Source organism: Helianthus annuus, chromosome 2 (assembly GCF_002127325.2).
Source record: "Helianthus annuus cultivar XRQ/B chromosome 2, HanXRQr2.0-SUNRISE, whole genome shotgun sequence".
Taxonomy (NCBI): domain Eukaryota; kingdom Viridiplantae; phylum Streptophyta; class Magnoliopsida; order Asterales; family Asteraceae; genus Helianthus; species Helianthus annuus.
The window spans coordinates 9872816-9889951 of record NC_035434.2 but is presented as its reverse complement, the minus strand read 5'-3'; the positions used below and the strand labels follow the sequence as shown (position 1 = coordinate 9889951).

The 17136-nt window shown below is 35.6% G+C and overlaps 2 protein-coding genes across 2 annotated transcripts; both read right to left on the bottom strand.

The window, feature by feature from the left end:
* Positions 1–865: 865 nt before the first annotated feature.
* Positions 866–3150, bottom strand: LOC110910118 (palmitoyl-monogalactosyldiacylglycerol delta-7 desaturase, chloroplastic-like). The gene is made up of 5 exons (XM_022154836.2): positions 2755–3150; positions 2240–2380; positions 2016–2156; positions 1828–1934; positions 866–1191 (listed from the first exon to the last, which is right to left on the bottom strand). The coding sequence occupies exons 1-5, from the start codon at positions 3097–3099 to the stop codon at positions 978–980; spliced, it is 948 nt and encodes a 315-aa protein (XP_022010528.1). The 5' UTR covers positions 3100–3150; the 3' UTR covers positions 866–977.
* Positions 3151–15132: 11982 nt separating this feature from the next.
* Positions 15133–16900, bottom strand: LOC110910125 (palmitoyl-monogalactosyldiacylglycerol delta-7 desaturase, chloroplastic-like). Its single transcript, XM_022154848.2, has 5 exons — positions 16497–16900; positions 15982–16122; positions 15758–15898; positions 15570–15676; positions 15133–15471 (listed from the first exon to the last, which is right to left on the bottom strand). The coding sequence occupies exons 1-5, from the start codon at positions 16839–16841 to the stop codon at positions 15258–15260; spliced, it is 948 nt and encodes a 315-aa protein (XP_022010540.1). The 5' UTR covers positions 16842–16900; the 3' UTR covers positions 15133–15257.
* Positions 16901–17136: the final 236 nt, after the last annotated feature.

Sequence of the window (17136 nt, the reverse complement as noted above, 5' to 3'; positions counted from 1 at the left end):
TACAGGACAAGCTGATAGGACCCCTACGTAAGAAATTCATGTGGAAAAGCTTTACTGGTTTTGTCAAAACTGAGTAAGAAATTTATGTGGGAAAATGGCATTTTAAATGATAAGTTAATATATACAATATAAAGAAAATACAATGTAAAAGGAACTAAACCAACAAGAATGTGTTTCCTTTGTTGTAAAAGCAGAATATTTTGAGAATGGGTTTGTCAAATTAGTATTAATGTTAAACCTGTGGTCGTTTAAACAAGTGAATCAAGAACACAACTACAATTAACAACTCTTGCTCAACAACCGAAACCAACTCAATAGAAGTTGTAAAAAACAAAACTTGATGTTCAATCGATCAGTCTCTTTGAGATCAACCGAACCTCCTTAGTTGATGTTGGAATTTTATTACTCCCTCTCAACATCAACTTTTATAAGTCTCCCTCTCAATCTTGACTGAATCTGCCTCGATCTGCTTCTCCATCTTCGGTAAACACATGACGACATCCATTGACATCATCGGTAAACAGAAATGAAAAAGATTGTTGAGTGTGTTTTTTGTGTTCGTGATGTTTCTCAAGGTATGTTTGCAAACTAAGAAGCCCTTGGTATATTTAGGTGAGTTGAGGTGAATCAGGTCTGTTAAAAATAAAAAAAATGAACGATGTTGAACATCTTTCAATGAAAATTATCCGTTTAATTGTGCGTGTTAAGGTTACCTTACCTCACACTCTTTGCAAACCCACTAGAGTGAGTTCCATGAAACAATAAGGAATGAGTGTTCACATACATAAATAGTTAACGTAAACATAAAAAAGGTTAAATCGAAGAAAAAAAAAACTCATTTCTGTTGTTGTACACAAATAAAAAATGAGGGGAACGAGCAAATCCACATATGATAGTAAAAAAACAACAGGCACAAACAAATAACGTTGCATAAAATTATTTCCGCGTGCACACATACACATATATATAGGCTATGTTCACTTGAACTTGTTACGAGAAGTGAACGACTTCTTACGTTTGTGATCTTCAGATGGTAATTTGACATTTGTGGCTAACCCTAGTACTTCAAGAAACCTTATCATATACCAACAAAAGTCAATTTGCCACCATTCTAATCCATGTCGAGCTGAATATTCAAATGCATGGTGATTATTATGCCACCCTTCACCAAAAGTAATAAGCGCTACCAACCTGTATACATTCATGATTACTAATTAACACGTAAATACCGAATACTTATGTAACAAATCAGGCAAATTTGATTTAAATAATTCCAACTTTCTCAATTTGGCCCCTAATAATCTCAACTCAGTTATTGGCCGATAATAATTCGAACTGGTCCACTTTTGGCCAATAATAGTCCGCCGTTAAAAATAACTTAACGGAGTTAAGCTTTTTTCCAAATTACAAACTGATGTTTTATAGATTTTGACCAGAACGAGGATACAAGTCGATTTATGTAAAATTTACCTTGAAACGATGATTCAAACGGCTTGATTTTTGTGGAATTTAAAAACCCGAATTGAAGCACCGTTTTTGTCGTTTGGGCAGTATTTCAAGGTAAATTTTACATCAATCAACCCGTATCCTCGTTCTAATCAAAAACCCTAAAACATCACTTTGTAATTTGGAAAAAAAAACTTAACTTCATTAAGATATATTTAACGCAGACTATTATCGGCCAAAAGTGGACCAGTTCGGATTATTATCGGTTAATAACTGAGGTGAGATTATTATCGGCTAAATTGAGAAAGTTGAGATTATTTAAATCCAATTTGCCAACAAATAATAAATATAAATAACTTTATGTTTACCATGTAAACTTACCAGTTATTCTTTGAGAGATCATTAGTGTTCCAAGCTTGATTTCCCCATATATGACAAGCTGAATTCACTAGAAAAGTCACGTGATATCCCCATGTTATTCCAACCCCCTACATACCATATCTGGTTCAGATCAATTACATTTCATTTGCTACAAAAACTGAAAAATAATTAAAGAAAGTCTCACGTACCACGGCCCAAACGAGGTAGGTAAATCCACCAAAAAAATAAACGAGGGAAATCAATGCAAATGGATGCAATAGATAGGTCCTATGGATGAATCTGTAGAATGCTTGACTCTTTAAATCCTCCACATTTTTACGCTCTTGATACTGTAAAAAATATATTATCGTCTTAAACAAGATAATTGGCCAAAGAAACATATTTTTAATCTTTTTAGGACATGAACATATACCTTTTCAAGAATATAGCCGCTATCAAAGAGCCAACCCATATGACTAAACCAAAATCCGAAGATAGGAGAGTGTGGATCTTTCTCAGAATCAACATACTGATGGTGATACCTATGCATGCTCACCCAATATATGGGATCCCGCTACACACACATATGATTTAAATTCATTATAGTTTAAATAATCTAGTATAAGAAAGCTGGAGTGAGTGACTCACAACTAGTAAATGAGTTATTGGGTGAGAAAATAGTGGAATTGTGTTGCTTTATGAAAAACATTCATCTTTTTTGCTTAAAACCCTTAGTAATTATGACCCAAAGTTAATATATGTGGTTAAGTTTAAGAACTTTTTATTACTTATCTAAAATTGTGTAGCTAAAAGAAGATTCAGTGACACTGTGTATGCCCCAACCTCTAATGACATGTAAGTTGTGACATATGTTCAATTTGTTGATGCGAGTAAAGAATGCATGCATGTAAAATAAATAAAAAAATTAAAAACAAGTAACCTATTAACCTGCAAAGCTAGGACTCCAAAATAAGCGAAGGTGTACTCAAGCCACTTGGGCAGCTTGAGACTGTGATGTGCTAGATTACGGTGATACGAAAGAGTTATACCAAAAATTCCACACAAAACGTAGGTGGTAAAGCTGGCCCAGAACGCACCCCATGTAAACGTAAATGGCGCAAAAAGTGTAAGCAAGTGAACAGCTAGTATCCCTAGAGCCATTCTAACATCAAGAATCCTCCATGTACGGTTCATGAAGAGGTTTCTCTTCCTTGTAACCATCACATTAGAGAACACTATTTTGCCATATTCGGTGTCATTTACACCTTGGGAAACTGTGATCAAATTTACCATTTCTTAATGTTAAGGAAAATGGTACAATATTTTGATTGTTTTGATATATGCTTTAACATGTATGCATTTATAAAGAGGAAATCTTAAGTTTTGATGAGGGTAGTTGAAGTCTTTAAAATCTGCAAGCACAGACGTGTCATGGCCTTATTGACTTTCTTCCCACTCTATAGTAGGCCATAAATATTGAAGTTTTACCAATTTACAAAAAAAAGTTTTTATAACTTTTTTTAATTCATTTCTTTTTATAAATATATGACACTGGTTGAATTCTTCTGGTGCGTTGCGGCATGAATTCGACCGGTATTCATCACGGTATTGGTAAGGTTTCAGCTCTAGATATAACAACCGAAAGAGAAAACCATAAATAAAGTCGTGATATGCCTAAAAAGATACCGGCACGTGTTTTACATAGATCGAAAACTATAACAAACGAACAAATGTTGTTTGGTCGAAAGTAGCTTTATTCATCATAGCACCAATATGTTACTGGCACTCGCTATAGCCTACTGCAAAAAGAAAAATCTATCTTTGAATACAACTCTGTTTTCAATATTGTTTGAACTTATGAAAGGATATAACTTTTTTGTTTATTAACCATGGGAATAATCCAAAAATATCATTAGTTCTATATTTTATGTTTTTTGGACAGTGGCCATATGGGCTGAATTTATATGCATGGTATGGGCTCTCAAACTCTACTCAGCTAAGTAAGTGTGACAATGCTGCTACTTTGAAGATACATACACTTTCCCATTCTGAGTGATGTAGGCTCCCATGATCAACTTTAATGGAAATTATTTTGTTGGAGTAAGTCATAAAAGGTTATAATTTTTTTTTTTTAATTTTGTTGGTAGACAAAGTTTTAAGTTACTTATTAAGTAAGGGTTAAGAACTTTGTAATGGAAATTATTTTGTATTATGAGTTATGATTGAACGATCGGTTTCTGTTAAGTGGAAAACAAGGGGTTCCGTTTGTCATGGATTGGGTTTTGGTGCAAATATGTTCTTATTGGCTGCAATCCAAACACAACACAACACAACACAACACAAAGGTTGGAATTTGAAGTGGATGTAAGAGGGTACTTTGTGTTTTTGTCTATAAATGTTGCTATAGGGTAGGTTTGAGTTTGGGTTCTAGAAAAGGAATAGGTGTCAAGATTTTATAGATTGGTTAAAGGATGAAAAGAGTGAAAGACTAAAAGTAGATTAGTACTATGTTTGTTTATTTTTTTATGCATATGGACATCAGGGACAAGCGCCTCAATGAGAGACGTTATTACCTCCTCAAAGTAAACTTATTTACTCATTGTTTTATTTTTTTTTTTTTTTATTGTTAGTGCATACATCTGTTGACTTCGTCTTGTATCGAGTCTTAGTCTTAGAATGTTAGATTAGGGTACATTGTACGAGATTTCGCGACATGTCCGTATGTGGGAAACCACCATGTCCGTATGTGGGAAACCACTATGTTCGTATGTGGGAAACCACTATGTTCGTATGTGGGAAACCACTAGTTCCGCTTATGTGGACATGAGTAGTTCCACTTATATGGACATGAGTAGTTCCGCTTATATGGACATGAGAGGTTTCGCTTATATGTACGTGTACATAAAAGCGAAACCACCAACACTATAAATACCACATGAGTGAAATCATTTGTAAGGTTCTTGTTTTCCATACCGAGGTGCTGCCGGTGTGAGATTTGGTTGTAAACGCTGTTATATCAATCAAAAGTGTGATTTAAGTGAAGATCTAGCTGTTTCTACGTCATGTAGTTGTTTTCCGCACCTGTATCTGATCAAAACTCCTCTGATAGACTCGTTCGGGTCAGAATACGATCCTACAAGTGGTATCAGAGCTTCAGGAGGAGGAGTTCTACAGAGATTTGCTGGATTTCATCAAAAATTCTTACTTCTACACATTCTTTCTTCATCAGAACGAGATTTTACGGTCGAAATTCGCTCAAAATTTCACAAACTGTGTGTTATTGATCATAGTCAAATACCTGAAAGTTTGGCATTGAAATTCGAATTAAAAATGGACTAAAATTGGATCTGATTAGGTTTCGCTTATACGTACACTCAGTAGTTTTGCTCATTTGACCATCAGGTTTCGCTTATGTGTCACCACTAAGTGAATAGTTTCGCTCCAAAGGACCTCCTAAGTGACTAGTTTCGCTCCAAATGACCTCCCAAGTGACTAGTTTCGCTCCAAAGGACCACCCAAGAGACACCTTTCGCTCATAGGACCTCCTGGTTTCGCTCTTGTGTACTTCATAACCATCACTTTTAAGAACATTCAATCCCTGATTTCGCTTTTAAGTCATCTCAGAACCTAGTTTCGCTCATTAGTACCTGTGTTTGTATTACGTTCATTGAAATATGGAACATTTAACTTGGTTAGTCCACTAAAATCGAAAGGCCCAATCATAGTCTTTGAGTTAAAGTTGAGGTCCAATAAATTGAAGTGTGCAAATTGTTGACCCAATCATATCATATTATTACTAATCAAGTTGTCGGCCACATTAAATTTGTTGGTCAAATAGAATTCATAAAAATCATCAGCCACATTGAATAATAGTTCGGTTCAATCAGATTGATTTAAACAAATTAATGTTGTCGGCTGAAGTAATCCATCTTATTTGCGGTCCAATCATCGATTGTCAGTTATTGGATTAAACGGCCCAATGAGATTTTTGTGGTGAAGTGATTTGTCGGCCAGTGTTAATTGAAAAAAAAAAAGAATACTTTGACTCATGCGAATTACTATAATCAGTCACATTAAAGTTCATTGATTAATGTCATTGTCAGTTAGTGCTTGAAGCCCATGTGATCATTTTGATGAAGATGTCGGTCTAGGGTTATGATTTCAGTTGTCAGCCCATGTGACTTGATCATTGTGAATTGATTTTAATTGTGAATTACATGAGAACACTTCTTTGGTCCAATCAAAGAGTGATAAGAGAGGTTAACGGTCCAATTAAAAGATTTTAGACAAAGGTTGTCGGCCCAACTGTAAAGACATTAAAAGAAGATATAACGGCCTAATCATCATTAATTATTAACAAAGTCAATCGGTCACATTCTTAAAGTCAATTTGAGCAGCTACATTGTGATTAATAAATGCGATCATCATTGAATTGCATGTGAAAGTGTCGAGTACATTTGATTCATGTGATCTAAAAGTTTGGTCCAATCAGCAATCAGTTTGCATGTGGGTTTGAAATACAATATAATTCAAAGGTCCAAGTCTCATGGTTTGATCATTCATAGGTCCAGTCCACTTGAACTTTGAACCAGTTTGTTTGGAAGTCAGATAAGTTGATTGGAAGTCCAAGTCGTGTTTTTGTGAACCAGGTCGCTTGAATTCAGTTTAGATTGCTTGAAACTGTACCAGTTCGTACAGTTTGGAGTTCACAATTGTCAAAAGTTTATTAGGTCGTTCGAAAGTCCATCAGTTCGCACGTAGTGAGTCTGGTTGTTTAAAATTGATCCGAGTCATAGCAGTTCTCACGGTTTGCAAATTTAAACCTCAGTCCGCACAGAATATTCATCAGTTCGAGTGATTCAGTTCGCATAGAGTATCAGTTTGATTCAGTTGCTTTGATAAGTGTTTTAAACTGATTGTGTTTTGTTTGTTTGTGTTACGTCAGGTGATACAGGAGAACCAGTTAGTTTGAAAGCTTGTTTGAAAAATTCTTCGATACCGAAACATGGATTCTGAATTCTACAATGCGTTTGCTACAACCCCGTCTAGTCCATCCGACATTACTAAGACCATGACAATGGAGATTGAAACCGGAACAATGCAAAAAACCTCCGAAACTTATGGGAATCGAGGATTATCATGGATGGAAGAAACGGTTTGAGAATTGGGTTCAGGCGAATCATCTAAAAGCTTGGGAGAGCATCGAAACTGAATATGAGAGGCCAAAGAGTTCACTGAGCAAGAGAGAGAAAGTTACAAAGCCGAAAAAATGATGATCAATCTGTTACAACAAGCTGTTAAAGAGGATATATTTGTGTTGCTTCAACATGATGAAAGTGCTTATTCTATCTAGGAAGCTCTCAAAAAGAAATTCGAAGGAAGTACTGAAATGTTACAAAGCAAAGCAGCTTTATTGAAAAAGGAATTTGAACTATTTGCGTGCATGCCTGGTGAAAAAACAAAGACTCTTATTGAAAGATATTGTCATCTTGTTCGCACCATGTCACAGTTAAAGATTACAAAAACTCCAGCAGAATGGGTTGAAAAAATTGCTGATGCGTTACCGCAACAGGAATGGGGTACATATCTGATGATACTGAAGAATTCCGGACAGTTTAGCAGGTTATCGATTGCACAATTTATAGAGAAGTTGGAGGCACAGGATCTGGAGCAGCAGAAAATTGCAAGAATGAACAGTTCAAGTCATCAGCAAGATATCAAATTGTACTATAAAGGAAATGTTCAAACTGCTGAAGCCAGTCCAAAGATACAAACTGCATTTAGTGCTGGAAATCAATCTACACCAAGCAGTCAAGGATCAGTCAACACTAGTGGGTTCTCAACGGTGAATCCTCCAAGTGTTCAAAGTTCATCTGCTGGAAATGGTCATCTAATTCAGTGCAATGTAGCTCTACATCTTCAAAATGGACAAAATTATTCTGAAGAGGTTGTAAAGAATCATATGGGATTACTGGTCACTTCATTAGAGTCTTATGAAGGGTTGATTGCCGGAAGAATTGGCAATTCGATGCTCACAAAGGAAGATTATGACCAAATCGATGCAGAGGAGCTTGAACTGATGGATATTAAATGGGCTTTAGCGAGTGTTTTGAGGAGAACAGAAAAGTTTAGATTGATTACAGGAAGAAATGACTTCTTGGATGCAAACCTTTCTAATCTAGGATTTGATAAATCTAAAGTTGTCTGTTTTCGTTGCAGGGAGAAAGGCCACTTTAAAAGAGAGTGCAAGAATCAGGAGCCGAGAGGAGCAAAGGAGTCATCTGGGAAAGATGATTATTATAGGAAAACTATCTATCAGCAGATCACTCATCAACCGAATCAACAAAAAGAAGCTCAAACGGCACATGGAAGAATGATCGAGGATGCAAACAGGAAAGCTTATTATGGCATCGTTGATCAAGATGATGAGAAAATGGCTGAAGGTTTTAGCTGGGACAAGTTTATTCCAGCTGATTCAAATGTTCAAGCGTTTATTGCACATATTATTCGAAATCCAGAAATGCTGAAGGAATGGATGGAAGTGTTATCTGATGAAGAGAAAAGTGAAGATGAAGGATTTGTTTCATCTGAAAACAGTTCATCAGAAACAAGTGATGATGAAGAGATGGAACAGATAAATTTGGGAAAAACTCATTTATCTTCTGACACTTTTGAATTTTATTTTGCAGAAAAATTGAAGAAATTGAAAAAGAGGAAAGCTGCAAAAGAATTGAAAGAAGTCAATGTGATTGAGAAGACAGTTGAAGTGGAGAAGATAGTGGAAATTGAGAAGATTGTGGAGTTAGAAAAGATAGTTGAAGTCACAAAACCCTGTCTTACATGTTTAAGAGTCTTGTAAACAATGTATAGAAAAAGATGAGAGGTTTAGTGAGTTAGAAAAGTTGAAAGAACAATTGTTGTTTGATGTAAAGAATTTGAAAAAGTCGTATGATGTATTGAACAGACATGTGAATAGTTTGGAGAAGACTAACTCTGAAAGAGAGAAAGCTTTGAAGATGATGAATGTTACCATGATGACAAAGCAGAAAGAGATCAACTTGTACATAGAAGAATGTGCAAAGTGGAAGAAAGATTTGGATAGTGAAGCAGCTGAGAATGAAAGAATCAGAAGATTGCTGCGAAGTTACAAAGGTTGTGACTACATAATCGATAGAATTTATCCAACAGTTGAAGGTTTTGAGGCATTTAAAGATGAACAGCCAAAGAAGAAGAAGGATACTGGTAAGAAACAGGGTGTCTGTTATAATAAGTGTCCGCCTCCGATTTGGGAAGGGTACTCACCTAGAAAACCTAATGAGGAAGAATTAAAACAGGCGGTCAATATTAAGCTAGAATCCAAGATAACCGATGTTTTACCAGACAATATTGATGTCACGTTCACAGCGTCCGACACAGATCATGAGTCCGAACTGATAAAACGAGTGGTCGATCAGGTGTTGGATAAGGATGAGGAGTCAGAGTCAAAGTCCGAGTCCGAAAGCTCGTGTCAGTCAGTCGGGAGTTCAAATTTGTCCGAAAAGAGTTCAAAATCATCGGGAAAACGGGTTTACAGTAAAGAGTTTTTGTTGTCAAAATCTAATTTGAACGATGAAACATTTGAAGTTGTGTATACTTTGAATGATTCTGACAAATTATATTTTGATAAAGAGTTTCCAATAAGAGGTGTTAAACCAGAAATGGTCAAAAAGGTTTTCAAATTAACAGAAATTAATATTTCTGAAATAAAAGATGAAAATCTTAAAGTAAAACCTAAACCTTACACCTCAAGAGTACAACAACGTTTAAACAAGAAAAAGGGTTACAATTCTGGTTCTGGTTTTCAAAAGAAACCAAACCAAAATCGTAGCTACAAAAAGAAAGGACTTGGTTTTATTCCACCTGAAAACTATAAAAATGAAAAATTTTCTAAAAATACAAAATTTGTTTCAGGTCCATCTGCTGAAGAGGAAAAGAAGAGCTCATTTTGGAGACAATCAAATCAAGAATTCCTAGCTGAGAAAAAGCAGAATGAAGTTCAGAGAAAAGAAACCAGAACCTGTTTTAGATGCAATGAAGTTGGACACATTGCATGGAATTGTCCTAAATCGACCAAGACTAAACAGGGAGTTTCTGGAAAACTGAAAGAAGTTTTTGTTGACAAAACCGAACCACCAACTGAAAAATTTTAAGTTTTCAAAAATTCAACATTTGAAGTTGGTGAGTGTTCGAAGAGATTTTACAGGCGTAGTGTGAAACTTGACAACCAAAAATGGGTTGTTAAGAAATCTGAGGTAAAATCTGGTGATGAATCTGACTCCACAAAATCAGAGGAGCCACAGTTTGATGAGAGTGATGAAAACTCAGTTCCTTCAATGGATTATGAGAACTTTCCACCATTGAGGACTGAGAATTTTAAAAGAAAAGTTGGAAAGAGTGAAATCTCAAATCAGGGTTATTCTGAAAAGGATAATTTTGATGTTGAGAAAGCATTTAATGGGAAAGTAAAGAAGATTTTCGGAAAAATATTGAGGGGAAGGTGAAAGGGGTAAAGGATTTCAACGCTAAAAAGAAAGCAACTTACACCCCAACAAAATCTGAATTGAAATCACCCAAGGCTGGTCAGGCTTGGGTGGACATTTTCTTTGCTTGAAAAACTGACTTGCCGGAGATCCCAAGTTTATAATCGTGGATCAGGAATCGGCATCTTTCATGTTTAATAAGGTTGTTTTTGAAAATGCTTGAAATTGTTAAAATTTAACAGGTTGAATGACTACGCCGGAGCTTCCTAGTTGGTAAGTGCGAAGCAGGAATCGGCACTTTGATGGGTAAAATGTAGATGACTCATTCCTACAATTGGTATTGATTGGTTATATCTACAAGTGGTTATTCTTACAAGTGGTTTAGAGGTTGCTTGATTGCAAACAGTAAATCAAGGACATTAAGTTGTACTTGATTTACTACATTTGATAAAACTGACAAGATGATGAACCATATCCCCGTACTTAAACAAGTGGTAAACTTACAAGTGGTAAAAACAAACTCATTTTCCGTAAAAATCATTTTGATTAAAACAAACTTAAGTGTTTTGAAATCTAAATGAGAAAATGGTTTGTGAAAGGGGGAGTTCAGATTGTTTATACCTAGTGAATGGCGATTTGAGGCGATTTGATATCGGTTGTCATGTTTCTGTACAGTTTGTTTTGAATTTTTTCTTCAAGAGGGTCAAGAGCTTAGATAGTTTTCAAATTTCTTTAATGTGTTTGCATTTTAGGGGGAGTAGAAAATTTCAGAAAATCCAAAAACATTAGAAAAATTAAAAAAGCCAAAAAACATGATAAAATTCAAAACTGAGTTTCGTTGTGAAAAGAGGAAATGATAGTACATCAGTGGACTGTCACAACATGCTAAAGAATTGGAAAGTTAAAATGTGGTAAACAATCTCACTGCGGATATGCCAGTAGGTTTTTACACATTTAGTAGATTGTGACGAGATATAAAAACAACATCTTGGATATATAGGTAACCCCTGAAATCTTATTTGAAAGGTCCCTTATTCTGAGATACTAGGTCTTTATGCTCAGTGATATCTGGGGTATTATCCCGGGACTTCTGCTGTATGGAAGTACTGACCTAGTCCCCAGATAATGCTTTCCGCAAATGCTTGAAACATAGCATCGCCCTCAGCAAGCTGATGAAACAATAAAATTGATAGTCGATGTTGTTGAAATCAAAAAGATCCTCTAAAGGGGACACACCGAAAAGTCGAAGCCGTCATCTCTCTGCGTATACGAAAGTATCGACCCGAGCTCTCACGGCCCTCGCAATTTAACCCCTGAACAGATATCATCTGTGGTATACTCACCTGTAAGACTGAATATTGGGATCTGGATACGGGAGTATATTCAAGAAGTGGGACACACAGATAAGTTCAAGTTATTAAAACATTAACATCGTATCTCGGATCAATTGAAATTTGTGTGAAAATTTAAGTGGACCAGTATACTGACAATCTAGGTGAATGGTTTAAAACTTAAAATGAAATAAAGCTTAACGATGTTGGTGACTTGTCTAAAAAAAACTGATATGATCCTCTTACACAAACTCACAAAAATATTGTCTGTAAATATTTCTTTACTGCATTACATTTTCTTTATTTGAGAAAACTCAAAAAGATTTTCGACAACTGATAATGAAAAGCTGATTTTCAAAATTCTGAGTGCTAAACATGATGAGTATAATTTGAGGGGGAGTTAGTTTTAACACTGATTATTTTTATCAAACCTTCAAATGGTTCATCAGATTGAAAAATCATTGTGTTTGGGTTTTGAAAGAGAGTCTGAGTTAGTGCAAGTTTATATGTTTGAAATATGTATGTGAGAGAAATTTACTTTGAGGTAGAGCTTATGCAGGTCAAGTTGAGCCAGGTTATTCATTTCTGAGATCTGAGCTAGATGAGAGCCAGGTTCCAATACCCGAGGACTCTGATTGGAGATACCCAGACAACGATCTAGGAACATGAAGAGCCAAGCTGATGGATATTGAGAAGCTGTTAGATGGAAAGCCAGACAACGATCCTAAAGCTGATGATGCTGATGAACTGAAGAAATGCCAGCATATCGCAAGGGGGAGTCTGAAGACTTGCAAGAAGAGATTGAGAGAGTAAAGCCCAGAGACAGATCAAGAATGAAGATGCGAAGACTCGACACTTAAGACTCGTCAACATCTGAGGGGGAGTTTGTTAGTGCATACATCTGTTGACTTCGTCTTGTATCGAGTCTTAGTGTTAGAATGTTAGATTAGGGCACATTGTACGAGATTTCGCGACAAGTCCGTATGTGGGAAACCACCATGTCCGTATGTGGGAAATCACTATGTTCGTATGTGGGAAACCACTATGTTCGTATGTGGGAAACTACTATGTTCGTATGTGGGAAACCACTAGTTCCGCTTATGTGGACATGAGTAGTTCCGCTTATATGGACATGAGTAGTTCCGCTTATATGGACATGAGTAGTTCCGCTTATATGTACGTGTACATAAAAGCGAAACCACCAACACTATAAATACCACATGAGCGAAATCATTTGTAAGGTTCTTGTTTTCCATACCGAGGTGCTGCCGGTGTGAGATTTGGTCGTAAACGCTGTTATATCAATCAAAAGTGTGATTTAAGTGAAGATCTAGCTGTTTCTACGTCAGGTACTTGTTTTCCGCACCTGTATCTGATCAAAACTTCTCTGATAGACTCGTTCAGGTCAGAATACGATCCTACATTTATAGATATAAAAAGGCTGCAATTAAAATTGTTATATATGCATATTCACTTATACATTTTGCTGGATTAAAGGGGCTCTTGGTGAAAGTGTTCAATAGTCATTGATGTATTATTACTTTAACTTTGTTGGAAGTTATATAAGCTTATTGATACAAAAAGACATTATTTTTGTTAATTTGTTATTTTTTCTTAACTTTTTAACATTCCAGATTGTGTTATTATCGTCAGCCATCATTTACGGTTGGTCAAAGAAGGTCCTATGCATGCTAAGTTGTGGTCGCTTAGGGGAGGGGAGGTGGTTACTAGTGATAGAATTCTATCACTCCCACTATCCAATCAAATCATGTCATGTCATCACCCAATATTCTATCACTAGTGATCGAAATGTAGTGGGGGTGGTCATCACTAGTGTTGGGATTCCAATGTACAAGTATTAATACACAATGTACAAGTCATACACATCCCTCAATAATTATTCAACGCGTTATATATATCACTCGTTATTTCTGTCACTCGTTACCAACATAGAGGCGGTGGTGTTAGTGATGCTATCACTCGATATGGGGAGTTCATAACGGACCGCCCACTCCTCCCTTAGATACTCTAAATTGAAGTTAAGGTTTGTTTGAATGTTAATCTCACAAAAAAACATTTATTAGTAATATTTTATTTCATTTATAAAAAAAATCTAGAGTTATGTATTACATTGTTCAACCTGTGTAGCACACGGGTATCTAACCTACTTAGTTAATATAAACTAGTATCCATTCACATATAAATGATTCACATCTATTTGTTTTGACCGACATTCCTGTACAAACACACACTTCCTATTCTCCACTTTACCACTTGGATATACAGTTGGGGACTATTCACATCAACCAAGTTCAAATATGAATTCAAAAACTTTAAACCGACATTAAAACGAATAACACATTTCTCTCCTCACATGGTAATTATTATAGAAGGATGTACGTAGGACTGTAATAATGGTAGAGCACAGGACAAGCTGATAGGACCCCTACGTAAGAAATTCATGTGGAAAAGCTTAACTGGTTTTGTCAAAACTGAGTAAGAAATTTATGTGGGAAAATGGCATTTTAAATGATAAGTTAATATATACAATATAAACTGTGGCGGATCTTGACCTAAAACTCAGCATGGGCCGATGTTTTTTGGAGATAAAATCAGCCTGGGCCGAACCAATACACATTTAAAAAAATTCTCGAAAACCTAAATTTAACACTACTAGACGGAAAAACCGCACGGGCCGTGGCCCGGTCCGGCAGCCTCTAAGCTCCTCCCCTGAATATAAAGAAAATACAATGTAAAAGGAACTAAACCAACAAGAATGTGTTTCCTTTGTTGTAAAAGTAGTATATTTTGAGAATGGGTTTGTCAAATTAGTATTAATGTTAAACCTGTGGTCGTTTAAACAAGTGAATCAAGAACACAACTACAGTTAACAACTCTTGCTCAACAACCGAAACCAACAAAATAGAAGTTGTAAAAAACAAAACTTGATGTTCAATCGATCAGTCTCTTTGAGATCAACCGAACCTCCTTAGTTGATGTTGGAATTTTATCACTCCCTCTCAACATCAACTTTTATGAGTCTCCCTCTCCTCTCAATCTTGACTGAATCTGCCTCGATCTGCTTCTCCATCTTCGGTAAACACATGACGACATCCATTGACATCTTCCGTAAACATAAATGAAAAAGATTGTTGAGTGTGTTTTTTGTGTTCGTGATGTTTCTCAAGGTATGTTTGCAAACTAAGGAGCCCTTGGTATATTTAGGTGAGTTGAGGTGAATCAGGTCCGTTAAAAAAAAAATAATGAATGATGTTGAACATCTTTCAATGAAAATTATCCGTTTAATTGTGCGTGTTAAGGTTACCTTACCTCACACTCTTTGCAAACCCACTAGAGTGAGTTCCATGAGACAATAAGGAATGAGTGTTCACATACATAAATAGTTAACGTAAACATAAAAAAGGTTAAAACGAAGAAAAAAAAACTCATTTCTGTTGTTGTACACAAATAAGAAATGAGGGGAACGAGCAAATCCACATATATATTAGAAACTAGATAGTAAAAAAACAACAGGTACAAACAAATAACGTTGCATAAAATTATTTCCGCGTGCACACATACACATATATATAGGCTATGTTCACTTGAACTTGTTACGAGAAGTGAACGACTTCTTACGTTTGTGATCCTCAGATGGTAATTTGACATTTGTGGCTAACCCTAGTGCTTCAAGAAACCTTATCATATACCAACAAAAGTCAATTTGCCACCATTCTAATCCATGTCGAGCTGAATATTCAAATGCATGGTGATTATTATGCCACCCTTCACCAAAAGTAATCAGCGCTACCAACCTGTATACATTCATGATTACCATTAACATGTAAATACCGAATATTTATGTAACAAATAATAAATATAAATAAACTTTATGTTTACCATGTAAACTTACCCGTTATTCTTTGAGAGATCATTAGTGTTCCAAGCTTGATTTCCCCATATATGACAAGCTGAATTCACTAGAAAAGTCACGTGATATCCCCATGTTGTTGCAACCCCCTACATATCATATCTTGTTCAGATCAATTACAGTTCATTTGCTACAAAAAATGAAAAATAATTAAAGAAAGTCTCACGTACCACGACCCAAACAAGGTAGGTAAATCCACCAAAAACATAAACGAGGGTAATCAATGCAAATGGATGCAATAGATAGGTCCTATGGATGAATCTATAGAATGCTTGACTCTTTAAATCCTCCACATTTTTACGCTCTTGATACTGTAAAAAATATATTATCGTCTTAAACAAGATAATTGGCCAAAGAAACATATTTTTAATCTTTTTAGGACATGAACATATACCTTTTCAAGAATATAGCCGCTATCAAAGAGCCAACCCATATGACTAAACCAAAATCCGAAGATAGGAGAGTGTGGATCTTTCTCAGAATCAACATACTGGTGGTGATACCTATGCATGCTCACCCAATATATGGGATCCCTCTACACACACATATGATTTAAATTCATTATAGTTTAAATAATCCAGTATAAGAAAGCTGGAGTGAGTGACTCACAACTAGTAAATGAATTATTGGGTGAGAAAATAGTGGAATTGTGTTGCTTTATGAAAAACATTCTTCTTTTTTGCTTAAAACCCTTAGTAATTATGACACAAAGTTAATACATTTGGTTAAGTTTAAGAACTTTTTATTACTTATCTAAAATTGTGTAGCTAAAAGAAGATTCAGTGACACTGTCTATGCCACAACCTCTAATGACATGTAAGTTGTGACACATGTTCAATTCGTTGATGCGAGTAAAGAATGCATGCATGTAAAATAAATAAAAAAACTAAAAACAAGTAACCTATTAACCTGCAAAGCTAGGACTCCAAAATAAGCGAAGGTGTACTCAAGCCACTTGGGCAGCTTGAGACTGTGATGTGCTAGGTTACGGTGATACGAAAGAGTTATACCAAAAATTCCACACAAAACGTAGGTGGTAAAGCTGGCCCAGAACGCACCCCATGTAAATGTAAATGGCGCAAAAAGTGCAAGCAAGTGAACAGCTAGTATCCCTAGAGCCATTCTAACATCAAGAATCCTCCATGTACGGTTCATGAAGAGGTTTCTCTTCCTTGTAACCATCACATTAGAGAACACTATTTTGCCATATTCGGTGTCATTTACACCTTGGGAAACTGTGATCAAATTTACCATTTCTTAATGTTAAGGAAAATGGTGCAATATTTTGATTGTTTTGATATATGCTTAACATGTATGTATTTATAAAGAGGTAATCTTTAAATAAGTTTTGATGAGGGTAGTTGAAGTCTTTAACATCTGCAAGCACAGACATGTCATGGCCCTATTGACTTTCTCCCCACTATACAGTAGGCCATAAATATTGAAGTTTTACCAATTTACTCTATAGTAGGCCATATATATATTGAAGTTTTACCAATTTACAAAAAAGTTTTAATAACATTTTTAATTCATTTCTTTTAATAAATAT